Source organism: Stenella coeruleoalba (assembly GCF_951394435.1).
Source record: "Stenella coeruleoalba genome assembly, chromosome: 8".
Taxonomy (NCBI): domain Eukaryota; kingdom Metazoa; phylum Chordata; class Mammalia; order Artiodactyla; family Delphinidae; genus Stenella; species Stenella coeruleoalba.
In genome coordinates this window covers 77,733,315-77,753,498 of record NC_137154.1, presented here as the reverse complement: position 1 = coordinate 77,753,498, position 20,184 = coordinate 77,733,315, and the positions used below count along the sequence as shown (strand labels likewise).

The 20,184-nt window shown below is 38.4% G+C and overlaps 1 protein-coding gene across 1 annotated transcript in view; it reads left to right on the top strand.

Moving 5' to 3' along the window:
• The window catches only part of TMEM123 (transmembrane protein 123), a 72,520-nt gene extending 52,954 nt beyond the window's left edge, over nt 1-19,566 (top strand). The window contains exons 3-5 of the mRNA XM_079928095.1: nt 12,705-13,121; nt 14,282-14,435; nt 16,985-19,566. Of these exons, the coding sequence (XP_079784221.1) occupies nt 12,705-13,121; nt 14,282-14,435; nt 16,985-17,009 (596 nt within the window). The 3' untranslated portion in view covers nt 17,010-19,566. The remainder of the gene's footprint in view (nt 1-12,704; nt 13,122-14,281; nt 14,436-16,984) is intronic.
• The last annotated feature ends 618 nt before the right edge of the window (nt 19,567-20,184 follow it).

The window sequence follows — 20,184 nt, the reverse complement described above, 5'->3', positions numbered from 1 at the left end:
TCTCAAAATGGCAGCTCTTGATTTCATTGATGTTTTCTATTGTCATTTTAGTCTCTATTTCATTTTTCTACTCTGACCTTTGTTATTTTAATTCTTCTACTAACTTTGAGTCTCAATTTGTTTTTTTTTCTAGTTTCTTTAGTGTAAAGTTACGTTGTTTATGTGAGATTTTTCTTGTTTCCTGACGTCAGCATTTATAGCTATGCACTTCCCTGTTAGAATTACTTTTGCTGCATCCCATAAGTTTTGGTATGCTGTATTTACATTTTCATTAGTCTTAAGGTATTTTTTGTTTCCTCTTTGATTTCTTCTTTGACCCATTTGTTCAGTAGCATGTTGTTTAATTTCCACATATTTGTGCATTTTCCAGTTTTCTTCTTGTAATTGAATTCTGGTTTCCTACCATTGTGGTTGGAAAAGATGCTTGATATTATTTTAGTCTTCTTAACTTTGTTAAGACTTGTCTTCTGGCCTCATATATTATCTATCCTGGAGAATACTCCATGTGCACTTGAGAAGATTGTGCATTCTGTTGCTTCTTGGATGAAATGTTCTGTATATATCTGTTAAGTCTCTATGTTCTAACATGTCATTTAAGGCCAGTGTTTCCTTATTGATTTTCTGTCTGGATGATCTATCCATTGATGTAAGTGGGGTATTAAAGTCCCTCATTGTTATTGTATTGCTGTCTTTTTCTCCCTGTAGGTCTGTTAATATTTGCTTTATATATTTAGGTGCTCCTATGTTGGGTGCATAAATATTTACAAATATTTTCTTATTTGTTTAACACCTTTATGTGATGCCCTTCTTTGTCTCTTATTAATATCTTTGTTTTAAAGTTTATTTTGTCTGATGAAAGTATAGCTACCCCAGCTTTCTTTTTGTTTCCGTTTGCAGGGAATATATTTCTCTATCCCCTCTCTTTCAGTCTCTGTGTCCTTGTATCTGAAGTGAGTCTCCTGTAGGCAACATATAGATGGGTGGGTTTTTTTAATCCACTCTGTATCTTTCAATGGGAAAATTTAGCCCATTGACATTTAAAGTAATTGTTGATAGGTATGGACTTACTTCCATTTTGTTAATTGTTTTCTGGCTGTTTTGCAGGTCCTGTATTCCTTTCTTCTTCTCTTGTTGTCTTCTTTTGTGGTTTGATGACATACTTTAGTGGTATGCTTAGATTCCTTTATGTTTTGTGTATCTACTAGAGGTGTTTTTCTTTGTGGTTACCTTGAAGCTTACATATAAGAACTTATTTATAACAGTCTGTGTTAAGCTGGTAACAACTTAAATTTAAATAGGTTCTAAAGCTCTACAGTTTTGCTCTCCCCACCCCCACGTTTTATGTTTTTGATGTCACATTTACATCTTTTTATTCTGTGTATTCTTCAACTAATTATTATAATTATAGTTATTTTTATTAGTTTTGTGTTTTAGTCTCCATACTAGCTCTATAAGTGATTAATCTACCACCTTTACATTAGATTATTCTGAATTTTACCTTTACCAGTGATACTTACTCTTTAATATGTTCTCTGTTACTGATTAGCACCTTCTTGTTTCAGCTTAAAGAAGTCCCTTTAACATTTCTTATAAGGCCAGTTTAGTGGTGAACTCCTTTAGCTTTTGCTTTTCTGGAAAAACTCTTTATCTCTCCTTCAATTCTGAATGATAACTTTGCCAGATTGAGTATTCTTGGTTGACAGTTTTTCCTCTAAGCACTTTGAATATATTGTGCCACTCCCTTCTGGTCTGCAAAGTTTCTGCTGAAAAATCTGTTGTTTTTATGAGGATTCCCTTATATGGAATAGGTTGGGGGGTTTTCTTGCTGCTTTTAAGATTTTCTCCTTGTCTTTATCTTTTGACACATTAATTATATAATGTGTCTTTGTGTGGGTCTCTCTGGGTTCATCTTATTTGGAACTCTCTGGATTTCCTGGATCTGGATATCAGTCCCTCCCCAGGTTGGGGAACTTCTCAGCCATTATTTTCTTTCAATAAATTTTCTGCCCCTTTCTCTCTTATTTTTCTGGGACCCCTATAATGCACATGTTGGTCTGCTTGATGTTGTCTTGTAAGTCCCTCAAAGTATCTTCACTTTTTTTTCCACTCTGTTTCCTTTTTGCTGCTTTGATTGGGAGAGTTCCACTGTCCTGTCCTTGAGTTCACTGATCCTTTCTCCTGCTTTATCTAGTCTACTCTTGAGCCCCTTTAGTGTATTTTTCAATTATTGTATTCTTCAGCTCTGTGACTTCTTTTGTTACTTTCTTATATTTTCCCTTTGTTGAAGTTCTGACTGTATTCATCCATTCTTCTCCCAAATTCAGTGAGAATCTTTATGACAGTTATTTTGAACTCTTTATCAGGTAAGTTACTTATCTTTGTTTCATTAAAGTCTTTTTTTGATGTTTTATCTTGTTCTTTCCTGTGGAACATATTTCTCTGTTTCTTCGTTTTCCTTGATTCTCTACATTGGTTTCTATGCATTAGATGAAACAGCCACCTTGCCCAGACTTGAAGGAGTGAGTCCATGTAGGAGATGAACCCTATTGTTCAATCCTGCCCTAGCTCTTGGTTGTCTTTCAAACTTTTTTGATTGTTAAGTAGTCTATTTTGTTTTTAATGGTTGCTAGTAGCTGAGAGTATGCCAAGACCTGTCAGTGTAGGAGAGGATCTCAGTCAGTACCTAGACTAAACCTGATTGGAAGCTAAACCCTCAGGTAACAGCTTTCAAAGTATGCAAATATATACAGTTCTCTGGGACCACAAACACAAGTCCCACTGGCAGCTAGAGCCAGGTGATCTGGAGGTGTCCCCTGGGCAGCATCACAAAATTGGTGCCTCAGAAAAATGGACAGCCTCCTTTCCAGAAGATCCCAGAGACCTGGAATGAGGCAAAGAGAGTGCAAAGATGGTGTCCCCTGGCCTCCACTCCCGAGAGCGCCTTTGTAGGCCTCTAAAAGTGTGCCAAACCCTAAGCCTGCCCCTCAGGCCAAAGCTCCTGGGCAAGCAAGAAGGCCTCTCTCTCAGAAAGATCTGCTGTCTGCACGGTTCTCTGGGGGTGGCAGCCAGCCAGGAACTACCTTTGCATTTGTTACAGTCCCATGGGACCTAGGAACACAAGCCCCCCCTGGCCTCCAGAGCCAGGCAATCAAATGCATCCCCTGGTGGTGTTGAGGGGGGAGGGGCAGCCACGAAAAACAGGGCACCAGACACATATACAAGTCCACTCCAGGATACACTGGTGCTCTGGAGTGTGGCAGAGGGAGAACATGAAGATAGCATCCACCCCCGAGGTCTCTGGAAAGGATTGTGGTCAGCCCTTAGATGTGTGTTTAATTAGAAGCCTGCCCCTCAGGCCTAGCTGATAAGATAATAGGCCTCTTTCACAGAAAGGCTGAGCTCCTGGGTCTGTTGCCTCTTGCTGTGTCCTGGGGAGTGGTAGCTGGTTGAGAGCTCTTTCTCTGTTGGTTACAGTCCTATGGAACTTGTGAGCATATACCCTGCTGACCAGAGCCAGTCATTCTAAAGGTCTCCCCTGGCAGCAACCACAAAAATTGGGGCACCAGAGATGGGCATAGGCTCCTTTCTGGGAGATCCTGGTGAGCTGGAGTGAGGGAGAGCAAAAAGATGGTGCCCGCCAGCCTCTGTCCCTAGAGGGTACCCCAGTAGGCCCTTAGACATGTGTTAGATTAGATTCCTTCTGCTCATACCAAACTTTAAGATTAGCAAATGAGCCTCTTTCACATAAAGTCTGGGTGCCTCTCAATTGACTGCCTCTGAGCTGGTCCTTGGGGTGGGATGAGTCTGAAGATGAGTGCCCTTTAAGAGCCATTTCTCAGTTGGCTATGGCCTTGGGGGTCTCAAGGACATGGCCCCATTGGTTTTCAAAGCTTAGAGGGCTCACCTCTCAGGTGCAGGTCTTAAAAGTCAGGTGCCTGATGTGGGGTTCAAACCTTTCACTCCTCAGGGGGAAGCTACGGGTTTTGAGTTCCCTTCTGATTGTGTGTCACTGCAGCAGGTTGAGGGCAGGAGCGGGTTGCAGAGTTTATGGCGAGATTGTGTCAGCCTCTCCTACCTGCCTCAGTGTTGGTTTTTTTCTCATTTGCCCGATGTGTAGGAGTCACTCAGCCAGTTTTGGGGTGTCTTTTTTCCCAGAGGAAATTGTTGTGTAATTGGCTGTAGATTCAGTGTGTCTATGGGAAGAGGTGAGTTTAGGATCTTCCCATGTCACTGTCATGAACCAGTACCACTCATCACCTTTTCTCTGATTAGTAATTGTATAGTATATTTCTTTCCTATACCTTCACTTTCAATACCTTTCAGCTTTTTGGAATCTTAGTTTTAAGATATATTGCTTATGAACAGTTCATAGTTTTGCTGTCCAGTTGATAATCTTTGTCTTTTACGTGGCCTGTTTTGTACATTTAATATAACTTCAGTGTAATTTCTGGGCTGGGCCAGGAGCAGTAATAGGGTTTCACCAGGTAAAGAATGGGTGGGAAGCATCCCAGGCAGAGGAAGTAATATAACAAAGCAACAGAAATAAATAAACTGCATAGGGAAAGCTGAGTAAATCTGCTGGAGCAGAAAAGAGTAGCAGAAGATTAGGAAGCAGAGGAGACCATGGCCTTGTCATCATGGTGAAGAGATAGCTTTTGGCCTTCCCTCCTTGCATAGTGTGGAGCACATGCTAGAAGTGATCGAGTTCTTCCAAAACTGTGCCTGGCACTTATGTAGAGTAAAATGAAAATGCAAGATGTAGTTCTTGCAATTAATAACCAACTAATTCCATTTAAAAGGTAAGATAATACAATTAAGAGTCCAGAAAAATGCAAAATAAGGAGATATAAAATAAAGTTAAAAATAAAGGAGTACCTGAGAAGGATTGCATCTTTCTTGTTTCTGCAGAGCCTCCTAGCATTGTTCTTGGCACTGAGTAGGTATTGGGTTGGCCAAAAAGTTCATTCCAGTTTTTCTGTGACGTCTTAGGGGAAAACCTGAATGAATTTTTGGCCAGCCCAATAATACTCAGTGCTGGGAGGAGTGAGAAGCCAGGCTGACTGGAATGTGTTGGGGAAGAATAGCAGATAGAGTGAATTCTATTCTGTGGAGAGTGAAGATTGCCAGGATGAGAGGCTGGGAAGGTTTGGAGCAGGAACAGAGGAAAAATAATATCAGCTTGCCTGATGCCCTTGTGAATGTGATTCTTGCCTTATTTATTTATAATTAGCTAGGGTTACAAACTGTGGGCTGGGTCTGTGGTAATGAAATAGAATGGGCAAGACCTGTGGCAATATCATAACAAAGCCTGGATATTGTCTACACAGCCCCGGCCAGCTCAGCCTTGGCTGAGTTGGGTTCTGACTGCCTTGAAAAGCCAAGTTTCTTTTCTGACCCTCTCTTGCTCATCTGCTTTCTGTACAGCTCTGGGAATGCACAGGATCGCCCTTCGGAATGAATTTCCTTAAACAAACCTGGACTGTGTCACAATTGTTAGTTCTCACTGTCCGTAAGGCAGATAATTGCCTTGACTGAAAATGCCTCTTTCAGCTCCTGCCAGAGTTTATATTAAAAGATTTAGGTAGAGTGATGATAGTGTAACAAAATGTGGGAACAGAATTTATTACAGATGTACTATAACTTATTTAAAACACCCCAGTTGTTATTTTTCTGTGTTCATATATATATAGAGAGAGAGAGAGAGTTTTTTTTTCCTTTTTGGAATTTTAATTTTTGAATTTAGAAGTTTAGGAAAATATATTTGATTTTCAGAAAATGGACAGCTCTTTTGATGATATATTTTTTAAAGCCCAATTTTCTCTTAGATTGTTTTAAATCTAAATTTTTCTTGATTTTTCTAAAAGATAACTTTTTAAGATTTTTTTTCTAATCTATATTTTTCAGTTCTGTGGATTTTTGGTCCTCAGGTAATTTGAATTCAAGGGGAATTTTCATAATGAATCTACTGACTTTGTACAATGAGGAAAGGCCCCTTTGCTTTCTAAATAATGAGTACTTCTGGGATTACACTGATACTTAGATTCTCTATAGCAGGGGTCCCCAACCCCCAGGCCACAGACAAGTACCAGTCTGTGGCCTGTTAGGAACTGGGCCGCACAGCAGAAGGTGAGCGGCGAGCGAGTGACGGAAGCTTCATCTGTATTTACAGCCGCTCCCCATTGCTTGCATTATCACCTGAGCTCCGCCTCCTGTCAGGTCAGCGGCGGCATTCGATTCTCATAGGAGCTCGAACCCTACTGTGAACTGTGCACGCGAGGGATCTAGGTTGTACACTCCTTATGAGACTCTAATGCCTGATGATCTGGCTGGGGAGTGGCTGCAGATACAGATTATCATTAGCAGAGAAGTTTGACTGCACAGAGATCATAATAAATCATTTGCTTGCAGAGTCATATCAAAACCTTATCAGCAGACTTCCCTGGTGGTTCAGTGGTTAAGAATCTGCCTGCCAATGCAGGGGACATGAGTTTGATTCCTAGTCTGGGAAGTTCCCACATGCCGTGGAGCAACTGAGCCCATGCACCACAACTGCTGAAGCCCGCGCACCTAGAGCCCGTGCTCCGCAACAAAGAGAGGCTACCACAATGAGAAGCCCGCACACCACAACGAAAAGTAGCCCCCGCTTGCCGCAACTAGAGAAAGCCCACGCACAGCAATGAGGACCCAATGCAGCCAAAAAATAAATAAAATTTTAAAAAGCCCTATCAGTGAGTGGCAAATGAAAACAAGCTCAGGGCTCCCACAGATTCTGCATTATGGTGAGTTGTATAATTATTTCATTATATATTACAACGTAGTAATAGAAATAAAGTGCACAATAAATGAAATGTGCTTGAATCATCATGAAACCATCCCCACCCCCATCCGTGGAAATCTATGGGAAAGAGGTTCTCAAGGTTCTCAGTGTTTAAAAATATTCCAAGAGACACACACAAGACTAGTACTAGCTGCAGTCTGTACTTAGAATCATAGAACCCTCAAAATGACTCTGTGGCACCAGAAATTTATGATCCATGATCTTAAATAGCTCTGTATTTTTGACAGCTATAATAGGAAATGAAAAACTACTACTATCCCGTTTTAAAATAACTGAGATTTTTTAAAAAAATGAATGTGAATTTTCAACTCTGGTTTAAGTGTGTATCTGATACCCCAAAGAAAACAAATTGTCACTCTTAACTTTGAAATATTTAGGTTAAAAGACAAAAATGGCACTTAGATAGTTTGGGGCTCAAGGTTATAGGAATAAAGAAAGTTATTTCAACACAACATAGTTATACAAAGATTCTTGGAATAAATCCAGACTTTGAAGAGGATGAGTACTTTTACTTGGTACTAGGAAAAAACAGGCTGCTTCATCGTGTCCCTGGTCTTGCTGGAATAAGAAGGTGGCCGGCTGGTGTTAATAGAAAAAGGCCTGGAACATCACTTTTTTCTTCTTGGATATTTATATCAATGAACTGAAAATACCTTTAAGAGCATCCTCTTCGATGTGCTGTTATTCAAATGGCAGTGGTGATAATCATGGAAGTAGATCTGACTGACTACTACTCAGCCTCCTATAAGGGAACTGTGTAGTGCAGCTCCATAGGAGAGGTATATTCTGTAAAACAAATGCTGAGATACAGAGTAACCATTCATTGAGCAGGTCCTCCGTAGGAGGCACTGTGCTAAGTGCTCAATACAAATTATGTCAGTTATTTCTCCCAAACCCCTGTGATATCCCTTTTTATAGATGAGGAAGGAGACTGAATCTCAGAGAGGTTAAGTAACTTGTCTAAGGTAACCCAGCAAGTAAGTGGCTGAGCTGATCCAGAGCTTGAGCTCGTTCCCACCATGCCTGAAAAATATCACTAGCACTTGGTAAAGAGAAGAGCTCAGTACATGGAAGTGCGAATTCTGTCATAGAAAAATTGTGCTCCAGGGATAGTTCTCTTATTACAGAACAGGAACGGAGTGCTGATTGGACTGTCTTGAGTATTTTTTCAGCAGTGACAAAACATCAACTCATCCCCACTTGTACTTTCTCTGTCTTGTCCCTTTTGCGCCTGAACATGGCAGTTGCTGGGACGGAGGGTGCATGGGTGCTCTTACTACAGCCCTTCACTTTGTTTTCCTGTGATTATGTTAGTTGAAACCAAGAATTAGGGTCAAGAAATTTTTATAGCTCTGAAATCTATAGGTGATCTTAGGTTTCATTTAAGAAGTTTTGAGAGTAGTTTGACAAGTACCGAATGACTGAATTCATCTCACAGTGATTAGTTGCAAGGATCTGTGAAAGGAACAAGCTCAGCACAGCCACTGGCGAGTGCTGTGGCACAGCTGCCTGAAGACACGTTTTGTTAGCAGTGAAAGAACTGTGGTCCTGAGTGCATTAGTTTGCTAGGGCTGCCACACAAAGGACCACTAACTAGGTAGTGTAAACAGCAGAGATGTATCGTCAGATTGTCGACAGGGTTGCTGCCCCCTGAGAGAGGATCTTTCCTGTGCCTTTCGCCTCGTTTCTGGTGTTTTGCTGGCAATCTTTGGCTTTCCTTGGCCTGTTGGAAGCGTCACCATGATCTGTGCCTTCATCTTCACATGGTGTTCCTCCCGTATGTCTGTCTGCCTCCAAATTTCCCATTTTATAAGGACACCAGGTATTTAAGGCTCATCTTCATAATCCCATTTTAACTTCATTATAATCCTCTGTAAAGACCCTGTCTCCAAAAAAGGTCACATCCTAAACTACTGGGGGTTAGGTCTTCAACATATGAATTTTAGGGGGACACAACACTCAATAAGTGTTAACAACTGTGTGCCACATACACCCCTTCCCGCAGCTCCACTTACATTAGCTGAGGTGTTATCCATAGTACGTAGGTCCAGTTTATTGAATCAGTTGTATTTAGTAAGGTGTCTCTCGTTTTCAGAATAATACCAAAATAAATAAAAGTCTACAATGATTGGAATTTCTCCCTCTGCCAGCCTGGGCCTGCTTCGCGTTTGGAACCAACAGTGGGGAATTTGACGCTGTCGGCTTCCTTCCTTGCTCTGCCTTTCTCCCTCTCACTTCTCCTGGTTTTTACCCTTCCAGGATCAGGCCTAAAGGGGCTTAAGGGGAAAAGCCAGCTGGGATGTTTTCGTCTGACGAAGGTGCCCCCTAGGTGGCGGATGTGGTTCTCTTTGGTAGATTCCGGGGAGACCCTACAGCTGGGGCTTCCCCCTTCAGCTCCCCTGATGCAGTAGGGCCTCCCCTCCAGCTGACCCCCTCACTACACACCCTTGGCCCCTAGCTTTTGGTGTTCCACTTCTCTGCTGGTTATCTTCATCCCTCTGCGCAGAACTCTCTGGGGAGGCTATCTTTTAAGGCAGCCCCATGCTGGCTATGTTTCACGGGGCCTGGTTTGGTTCTTGGGAAACACGCACCTTTGCTGTCAGTGGAAATAAGAGTCTACTCCCAGCGCAGCCTTTTAAACTCTGCTGACAGGTAGAGACAGCTCAGCCATAGCCTCTCGCCTTTAGAGTTACTTTTCAGGCTTGAGTCAAATCTTAGTCTTTGTCGCTTCAGGTCCAGGAGATACTGGGCCTGCTCTTCAGGTGACTCCCTCGGCTTAGTTTGAGGTGAGGGGCTGCGTTCTCCTCTTTTCCTCCGTGGGCAGAGGTGGCGGTGGACACAGAGCACACTTGACACTCTCCAGTAATGTACCCTCTTTGGGCCTTTATAACTTGTTTTGATTTGATGTTTCTGTACTGTTTTTGATTGAGATATAATTGACGTATAACATTATATTAGTTTTAGGTGTACAACATAATGATTTATATATTGCAAAATGATCACAATAAGTAACATCTATCATAATGTATAATAATGTATATAACATAGAACACCTATTTCATCATATTTAGTTACAAAATTTTATTTCTTGCCATGAGAACTTTCAAGATCTATTCTCTTAAAAACTTTCAAATATACAATATAGTAGTATTAACTGTAGTCACCATGTGCTGTACATTACCTCCCCATGACTTATTTATTTTATAACTAGAAGTTTGTACCTTTTGACCACCTTCACTCATGTCACCCACCCTCCACGCCTTTACAACTTCTGCTTCTCAGAGGCAGGGGGAGACTGGCTAAAACAGCAAAGTCAGATAGGGCTAAACCCTTTCCAAGCCCTGCATGGATGCTCTGTTCTTCTGACATCTCTGCAGGTACTCACTGAGCCATGCCCTGGAGGGCACTGGTCAGTAGCTGAACAGTTAAGGGAGAAGGAAGACACCCAGATGTCCGTGGTGGGATGGTCTCATTTGCAGAGGAGCACAAATGACCGTTTACTTATATTACAGACAAGGGGGTTGAGTCATGGAATGTGAGTTCTGACCTTGAAGAGAGCATCCTTGCATTGCAGTTATCCCATTTAAACATCATGAAATACACCTTAACAAAAATTATTGGCCTGTTTTGTCAATTTATAGAAAATTTTAGCTACTTAGTGGTTTCTGTAACACATTTGGATTTTCTTAGTGAAGAACTAACCTGTTACAGCTCCCTGTTTTTGCCCATGTTACTTCATACAGTATCTCTGAAGAATATCTTATTATGGCAGGGAGAAGAGAGTAGGCTGTGTGTGTGTGTGGAATCCAAAAGCAGAATTGTGTTCATTGTTTTACTCTGCAAAGATCATTCTGTTCTAAAGATATGATATAAATGATGGTTCTTTGCTGTATTTAATTTCATTATAATAGAATTCATTCTCTACATTAAAATAATAGGTGATTATTTCAACGCTAAATTATATTATATGTTTATAGAGCATTCAGAATTGAATAATAAAAGATTAGTCCAAGTTCATAGCATTCTACTTGAATAATTATGATTTATTCACCTATATAATACAAAAGTACTGATTCCTTTGGTCTTTTTTTAAAAATTAGGTAATACTCAGTGGAAGAGATCACACAGTAAAGACCCAAAGTTCACAAAATGTGATAGGAATTTAAAGAGTAAAAGCAGATGGGCAGATAAGCACTATTAAAACCAGCCTGTAAAATTGAAAATAAATATTTGAATTCTTTGAATAAAAAGTCCAGAATAGGGGCTTCCCTGGTGGCGCAGTGGTTGAGAGTCTGCCTGCTAAGGCAGGGGACGCGGGTTCGTGCCCCGGTCCGGGAAGATCCCACATGCCGCGGAGCAGCTGGGCCCGTGAGCCATGGCCGCTGAGCCTGCGCGTCCAGAGCCTGTGCTCCACAACGGGAGAGGCCACAACAGTGAGAGGCCCGCGTACCGAAAAAAAAGAAAAAAAAAAAGTCCAGAATAATTGTGAAAGGGTGATAATGCATGAAGTCATCACTTTTGGTATGTGACAGCAGCAGTGGTACAGAGAACCTGAAGGCCTTGTGCTGCTGTCACTGGGGGAAAGGAGAAGGCAAGCCCGGTGGGTAATTCTTTCCACTTTAGTTCTTGGCCATAAAGAGTAAAATGGGAGTATATAGGCAACATAACAAACCACTAAACCTGCAAGTAAACTTTGAGACTAGGAAACAAACACAGAAATAAATTACATCCTATTAATAGGGCAAAGAGATTTTTCATTCCTTAAATAGTATATACTAAATTATAATAACTAAAGTATCTTTAGTTGTAAATATCAGTTAGGTTGTGATGCTACAATGAAGATAGAGTATGAAAGAATATTGTTAAGACAGAAAGGTTTGCTTTTGGTCATAGGGCATTTTGTACATATATAGATATTTAGTATTTATTTTTGGTCATAGCGCTGATTTATTTATTTATTTCCAATTGTTTATTTTAAATTAACACCAATGATTCTCCTTTACAAAATTGGCTTTTGCTTTTTTTTTTTTTGCGGTGCACGAGCCTCTCACTGTTGTGGCCTCTGCCGTTGCGGAGCAACAGGCTCCGGATGCGCAGGCTCAGCGGCCATGGCTCACGGGCACAGCCACTCCGCGGCATGTGGGATCTTCCCGGACCGGGGCACGAACCCGTGTCCCCTGCATCGGCAGGCGGCCTCTCAACCACTGCGCCACCAGGGAAGCCCGGCTTTTGCATTTTTAAAGGTTTCAGAAATAATTTTAGAAATAAATTCCCAATGACAGAAAATTATCACCAGTGTGAGATTTCCAACTAGCCACGTTCTGTGATGTTGTTTCACTTCCTAATGCACCATGGGAAGCTGGTTTTACTCTTAGGAAGAGTATCTCGCTCATGCTCACATCCTACTGGGGGGTTAGAAGCATGCAGCTACTGTTTGTCCTCAAAGCTTTTTGGTAGAATGTGGCAGAGAAACCTTAAACTTTAAAAACCCTTTTTATATCCATTGGTTTCATAATCCATTCAACTAATATTTGTGACATGAAGCATGGAATATTCAGACACAGAGATGGTTAAGACACTGTCCCTGTATCGAAAGAACTCAGTCTTCTGGGTTGTTTCTTTTTTTCCCATACGTTCACAAAAATTTCTTACTTTACGTAAATCCAGGCTTGGTTCCTGTTGAATATTTTACTATACGTTTTATGGCTTCTTGCTGTGTAGTGCAAAGTATTAATAAGCTAAGTATCTTTCATGATGCTGTGTTTGTTAGACCTTTTTCTTTATGTATGACCACGAAAGTCAGTGAAGTGGGAGTTAATTATCTACGTCATAGCTCTGGCTTTAATGTTTCTTCATATTCTTGCAGCCCCACAGGTACTTTTCAGCCATACAAGTGAATCTTCCAACTTCAATGTGAAACCATCAAAAACTCCAGTTTCCCCAGTCTCAAAGATGATAGCTACCACCTCAAAACCCATAGCAAAACCATCAACAACTGCAGCTGCCTCAGTCTCAAATAACGGGACCGCCACTACCTTGAAAACAGCAAAACCATCAACAATTCTAGTTGCTTCAGTCTCAAATAACGGGACAGCCACCACCTCAAAACGCATAGCAACATCTAAAATGATAACACCAGAGGTCTCAACAAATATGACTTCCACCACCTTAAGGTCTACACTCAAAGTCACAAGTGTTTCACAAAATATATCCCAGATATCAACATCCACAATGACCACAACCCACAATAGTTCGGTGACGTCTGTTTCTTCATCAGTAACAAGTATGTATAAAAATGGACCTATTTTTCCTATGCTGAAAAAATAGTTGTTAAAATGCCACATTTACATCATTCCATTCTGTAAAAATGTAGAAATTTAGACAATTATTTCTCATTTCCTAAATAAATTAGTTGTAGAGATCAGGAAGAGTCAGTTGACTTAGTAACTATCTTGTCCCTTTAAAAAAATTAGCTTCCAACTTAACCGTGCCAAATCATGACTGTATGAGATCCATCCGTAAATAAATAATTTATCCTAACATGGGATTTTATTTTGCATGGTTTGAAAACTTGTCATACCTTTAACTCTTTGAACCTCATTCTAGAAAGGAATTAGGCAGGCTCAGTCTCCATGATTTCTAAACCTAAATCATGGAGAACTTTGGTTTTAATTTGTGCCATAAAAATATTTTTTAATGGTATTATATATAGTCACATATGTAGTATTAGTCTCAGCACTCTTTATTTTTTTGCATTTGTTTAAAATATAATGCCTGTGAAACCATGAATTCAAAAACCTTAAGATTCTCTTTTAAGTTATCCAAAGTTGAAGTTCTGTTTAAAAGCTAGTGATTACATTTATCATAACAAATAGCAGACTTCATGGTTTCTTTTGTGTGTTTTTATATACTTCTATTCCAAATAGTTTATTTTTTTATTACTACAATTTATGTATTGAAATCAACTTTAATGTCTCAGGGGCTCTTGACTCCATAAAATTAAAATAGTTAAAATTCCCAATTTATTCAAAAGGAGAAATTTCAATTAGAAACATTTACTCAAATTGGATCCAGTTTCAAGATTTCAGCTGTTACCCAGACCTGTTTTGTTTAAGGCATGAACTCTTAAGAAAATTCATAAAAGAATTAACCAAATCTTGCTGCCTCTGAGGTTTTGGTAGACCATCCAAGCCCAGTCTCACCTAAAGATCTTGGGGTTGTAGGCACTGGGGATTTAAGGGATGTGTTGGATCAAGTGAAGAAAACTAGAACCAGGCAGTCACTAGACACAGAATCATCTGGAGAGCACCTTGATGTGCTTATGATTCCCCCTTGTCCCCAGATCAGCATTCTTACATAGAAATTCAGAATGTTTTAGCTTATTACAATATGTTTAAAAAGCACTAAAGCCTTATTTTTTTGTTTCCTTTTGTTTTCTTCTAGTCACAGCAACTATTATTTCTAAGGAAAATAAAGGATCAAAATTTGATACTGGCAGCTTTGTTGGTGGTATTGTATTAACACTGGGAGTTTTATCTTTTCTTTACATTGGATGCAAAATGTATTATTCAAGAAGAGGCATTCGGTATAGAACCATGTAAGTTTTGATTGGCCAGGACTTTTTTATTATTATTAATTCTGTATTTAAATATCATGACAAAATATCAGAGTAGAGCGAGTGTTCATCTCAGGGATTAATAATTTATAGATTTATGAGTTATATTCCCATTAATCCTCTATGCCCAAAGCAAATTGTTTGTGTGCAAGCTTGTGATTATAATTATTTGCAAATGCAAATGGATATACCTATAAAAATGATTGTATTTTATTAGTGTCATACTTTTTTTTTTTTTTTTTTACCAGAGACCCAAGTTTAGCTAGTCCTTTTCACTTGCTTATACCTCTAATTGCAAGAAATACCATTATCAGGTCTCCTGAGGCTGTTGACCTAGTGTTACTGACAAACACAAGACATACTAAAATAACATCCTTGATAAAAACGTGATTTTTGCTTTCTGTGACAAAAAAAATAAAGAAATTCTTCTGACAGCCTCATTTTCCCTGATACTGAGTTGTTAGTATAATATACATTATCAGTTAATCTGTAGCAAAACTGTCTTTTCAGGTGAGCGTTATCAACAAGTCCCCAACAACAAACTATGTCATTCTAAAGATCTGATGGTTTTTGGAGGTATAATCTCCCAATTTTTGTTATTCCAACAAAGTCCTTTCGGTTTTTTCTTTTGAGCCTTATATGTACAAGAGCAAATCCATTCTTTTGATTGTTAATGTATGTATAAAATAAATAGAATAGATGACCATTATCCAAGATTTGTTTAAGTTGTCATATGCATATGTGTCTCACACCGGGTTTCCATGTCAGAAACACTTGGGAACTACTAATTGAGCAAAGTAAAATAGAATAGGTTACTTTACTATAAGAATACTGTAAGCCTTTGATATGTTGATGTACATTATGAATTTTTAGGAGGAGAATAGAGTATGAAAATATGTCTCAAATTTTTCATTGAACTAAGAAAACCAGACTTTAAAAAAAGTATATTTAAATTAGAAGTTACCTTCCACATACAGTATCCATCATATCGAACTTACTTTAAAAGCGCATCAAGGTGGTGTTTTGTCAGATTAAAAGCACATTCAGAAACATTCATTCTTTTCTCTTTTAGATCAACCCATAAAAGAAAAAAATACATGAAGGAAACTGACTAAACAGAGTTGACTCTAAAAATGCTTTAAAATTTGAAATATTTTTTAAAACCACTGTGTTTCTAGAAATACTTATCATCTGTTTTCTTGGTAAATTTCACCAGTTAAACAGAAGGCACATTTTGATTATAGTAAATTTAATGCAACTCCTTTTTTATAATATCAATATTTATTGATATACTTGAGGCTATAAAATATTGAAGGAATTAAATTTAAATGTGTTGTTTTCATTTTAAAGTGCCTTAACTACAAAGTATATAATTTTAGCTTTATGGACTTTTTCCTCACGTATACATGACCACATAATGCTGCATGCCCTGTGGAGGACATCAGAGTCCAGAATCCCCATAACTGTAAGGACAGAGCTGTGTGGCATGTAAGGAAGGCAGTGTGACTCTAACAGGAGTCTTATTCATATCAGAACCAGTAGATGGTGAAAACACCATATTTAGTTGAGTCTAAGCACACATTTTTGTTTTTGTGGATTTCCACATTTTAACACCTCTGAGATGGATGTATCTTACAGTCTATGGGATGAGAAAGCATTGTGTTGTAGTTTAATAGGCCATGTTTTTCTTAGTGCTACATTTTTTAAAGAGTGCATTTTAAAGCCAGTAGTTTCTTTGAAGTTATAAATAATGACATTCCATAAGTAAGGACTTAATATTTGTCCCATTAAGGAACCTGAGACCTTCTATACCTAGTAATTATTAGCATTTCTAGTTTTCATTTATTGGATAATAACACTGATTAAAACACTGATTATAGTGTTAACTCCTGTGTTTCTTAGAGTTGCATGGAGAGACAGTGGAGTGAAGTGGTAAGAGATGGGGTTTGGGGCAGACAGACTTAATTCTGATTCTGGTTCTACTGTTGACTAGCAGGGTGCCTACCCACGTTTATATAAATGATGTAGTACAGTGTACAGTGGTCAAGACGAGAGTTCACATGCTTGCTTAGCTTCTGATCTTCTGCGAAATGGAATTGATTGATTAAATAAATAACATTATATATATATATATATTTTTTTTTAAAGTGCCCTCTCTCTGCTTAGGGGTACTGTGATGATTAAATGAGATATGGTTGTAAAGTCTGTAGCGTAACACCTGGCACATAGAAGATGCTCAAGAAATGATCGCTCTTTTGGTTGTTTTCTTTTTTAAAGAGGGTTATAATAGCTAATTGATGAAAAGTCACACAGGCACTGCAGAGATTTGAGCATAGGTCCATTTCGCAACCTGAATACACTGCTTGAATCCTTAACCAATACAGTATACCAGGTACTTTTTCTTAAGAAACTTTACACAAAGCAATGACAGTTTTGATTCTGAAATTTATTTATTACTTAAAATTATGAACTATAAGTAGTTTGATACAAATACAAAACATAAAGTAACTTTAACTTTTGATGTATTACAGCGATGAACATGATGCCATCATTTAAGGGACTCCAAGGATCAATGGAAAGAAGATTGATACAACCCTATCAATTAATTTTGATTTATTATTACTTTAGAACAGTATTCTCTTCTTGAAAATAGCATAAACAGGCCATGAATATAATATACAATGTATTATATAAATATGTAAAGATTCCTCATGATTGCTAAAGGTAAAAAGGGTTTGATTTGGGTTTTTTAATGAACATATGTAGCATACAGTTAATGCAATGGTTAGAAAATATATAGTAAGACAAGTCTTGTCCCATTTTTTTGTGTCATTGGTCACATAGGGCCAGTAATTGGAAAACACCATCAGTGAAGGGTATGATGCCATGTGTTCATACAAATAAGGAGCTTGTCTCAGCACTCAGGATTTTGCTGTCTTTGTTGGTCACACAAAGAACCTCAGTGCTGTTAAGAGCTGGATATATCCTAATTACCATTGCCACATAGCAGAAATTATATGAATAAGCCAAGTCTTAAGTATAATTTTAGTTGAAGTGTCTCTTCAGAAAGCATATTTCATATGTTTAAAGCTTAGTTATTTGGTTTAAAAACAAAATGCATGCCCTCCCCCACCAAAAAAAAAAAGTCAAATAAAACTAGAAACAATATGTGGGCTTATCCCTGTTAGAGAGCCATTGGAGAGCCTGTATTTTTAATAACTTCTTTGGCGCTTTCAATGGCAGTTGATGTAATTGCCTTTTTTTTCTCTGTAATTTCAGTAAATTGCAATGTTTAACATAATAATGTTTTAAAGACTTAGTTATTAGTGTTAAATAATAAGTTAGATTATTTGCTACTGTGAGAATACTGTCACCACTGGAAATTGCTTTACTTCGTGTTCAGCTGTTAATTTTATATTTAGTGAATATTTTTAACAGATGTAGACCTGCTTTCAATATCTAGAAATGGTTAACGTAATGTAAACACACCTAGCCTTAAAAAAAGAGACTCTTATATGATTTCCAAAGCAACATTTAGAACTCTCTTCAGTCCAAACGATAGATGAATGCTGTTTATCAGGCCAGGGATTGTGGGGCTCCCCTCAGGCTACTAAACCTATAGGATGAGAATGCTGCATTTTTTGTGCACTGTCAATGTTACTCAAAGATTTGGGGAAACAGCATTTTTATACTAAGACACCAATGTACTTTGGAATAAATTCCTGCTGAGTATTTAAGACAGAAAAGTTCCTGCTTCCTTATTTGGGTCCTCTTCCTCCCGTGCTGACGAGGGGAGGCACGTTCAGATGTACCATGTTAATGGAGAGGAAGCACGCAATATTGAGGGACACCATTATCAGCCAGCATATTTTGGAGTGTTTTCAGCTTTACAGTTTATATTCCAGCACTCAAAACTCAGGGTCAAGTTTTGACAAAAGAGGTATTTAGTCATACTGTGTACTAAGATATTGTTTCTTCTATCTTAGATGGTCACAGTAAATCACACCAATGTCTGACAGTCCAAAAATGAGCTAAGAAGTCCTAAAAAATATGTACATACATTTAATAGGAATTAAATGTAACTTTTGTGATCAGCTTTTGGTTTGCAGAGAATCAAGAATTCTGATATAAAAGGATCATTTCTACTCACTGTGTATTATGGCCAATTGATGTGATGAAAATGAATAATAAAAATTATCCAGAATATGGATATGACAGGATGGATGGATGTGACACATGGAATGTGGAAGAAATATTATGAAACACATGTGTTTGCATTAGTTTGAAAAAAGAGATGTGGGCTGATAAGTTGTATGTTACTAACTTAACCATAACTGGTCTTTTAAACACTGCTTCATTTCTTTGCAAAATATACTAAAGATACGTTTTATAGTAATGGGGGCTTTCTAAATTTGATTTGTCTCCTGCATTCTTGATATTTCAGTACTTTAAGTCAGTCAGAACTTTGTAGACAGGACTGAACTTTTCTTGAATACTTGTTTCTTAGCACTTTGAAAAATATAAAACCACTTTTTAAGTACTAAATGTCATTATTTGCCTTTAAAGTTTCCTGTGCTTTAGGTTCGAAATATTTTAGTTATGTCTTTTTTCTGTATATAAGTTGTATAATTTGTTACTTTCAAATATCAGTACTTCAATGCAATCAGGTGTTGGGGGTTTTTGCTTTGTTGTTTTGTTTTTGTTTTTTGGTTATCTGCAGAAATTGAGGGAAACAGCTATATAAACCAGTATTTCCCTTTGGAGCACATTTCCTAAGCATAAATTTATCTTCCTTATTATGTTTACTTCAGCAAATGTTCAGTTTTATTTGCATTCTTTGATAATGTATTTACTTGAAGATAAAAGCAATTCAGATGTATGTCTAAATATTAGGTAGAATTCAACCTATGATTTTAAAATTTCCTTGGATAATCCATAGAATGAATAATTCAAATACAGATAATGAGAGCTGGCAGTATATTACAGTGATAATTTTGTATTTTTCAGAAAAAAATGTAAAGCAAATTTCTGTTACTTTTTTCTTTTTATTACAATGACCAACTTTTGGCATTTCATTGTTACTGAGATCTATTTTTAGAATAAAATTTTGTTAAGAGTAGTACATGGTTTTGCTTCATTTTATCAAACTCAAGAGAAATTAACAAATAGAAAATGCCCAAAGTAAAAAGGCAAATCGTGGGGGCTAATCTGACACTGTAAGTGTGGTTGCCTGGTTCAGCAGCAGCAGGAACATCACCTGGAAACTTGTTAAAAGTGCAAATTCTTGAGTCCCATCCCAAACCTACTGAATCACAAACTCTGGGGTGGAGCCCAGCAGTGTTTTAGCAATCCTATCAGGTTATTCTGATGAACACCAGAGTATGAGAGGCACTGCTCAAAGGATTTTCATTTGAAGCCTCTTATTTGTTCTGCTGGGTAGAACTTTTAAAACAGGTATATTCAGGACTTCCCTGGTGGCACAGTGGTTAAGAATCCGCCTGCCAACACAGGGGACACAGGTTCATGCTCTGGTCCGGGAAGATCCCACATGCCGGTGGAACAACTAAGCCCTTGTGTCACAACTACTGAGCCTGCACTCTAGAGCCCCCAAGCCACAACTACTGAGCCCACATGCCACAACTACTGAAGCCCGTGCACCTAGAGCCCGTGCTCTGCAACAAGAGAAGCCACAGCAATGAGAAGCCCATGCACCACAATGAAGAGTAGACCC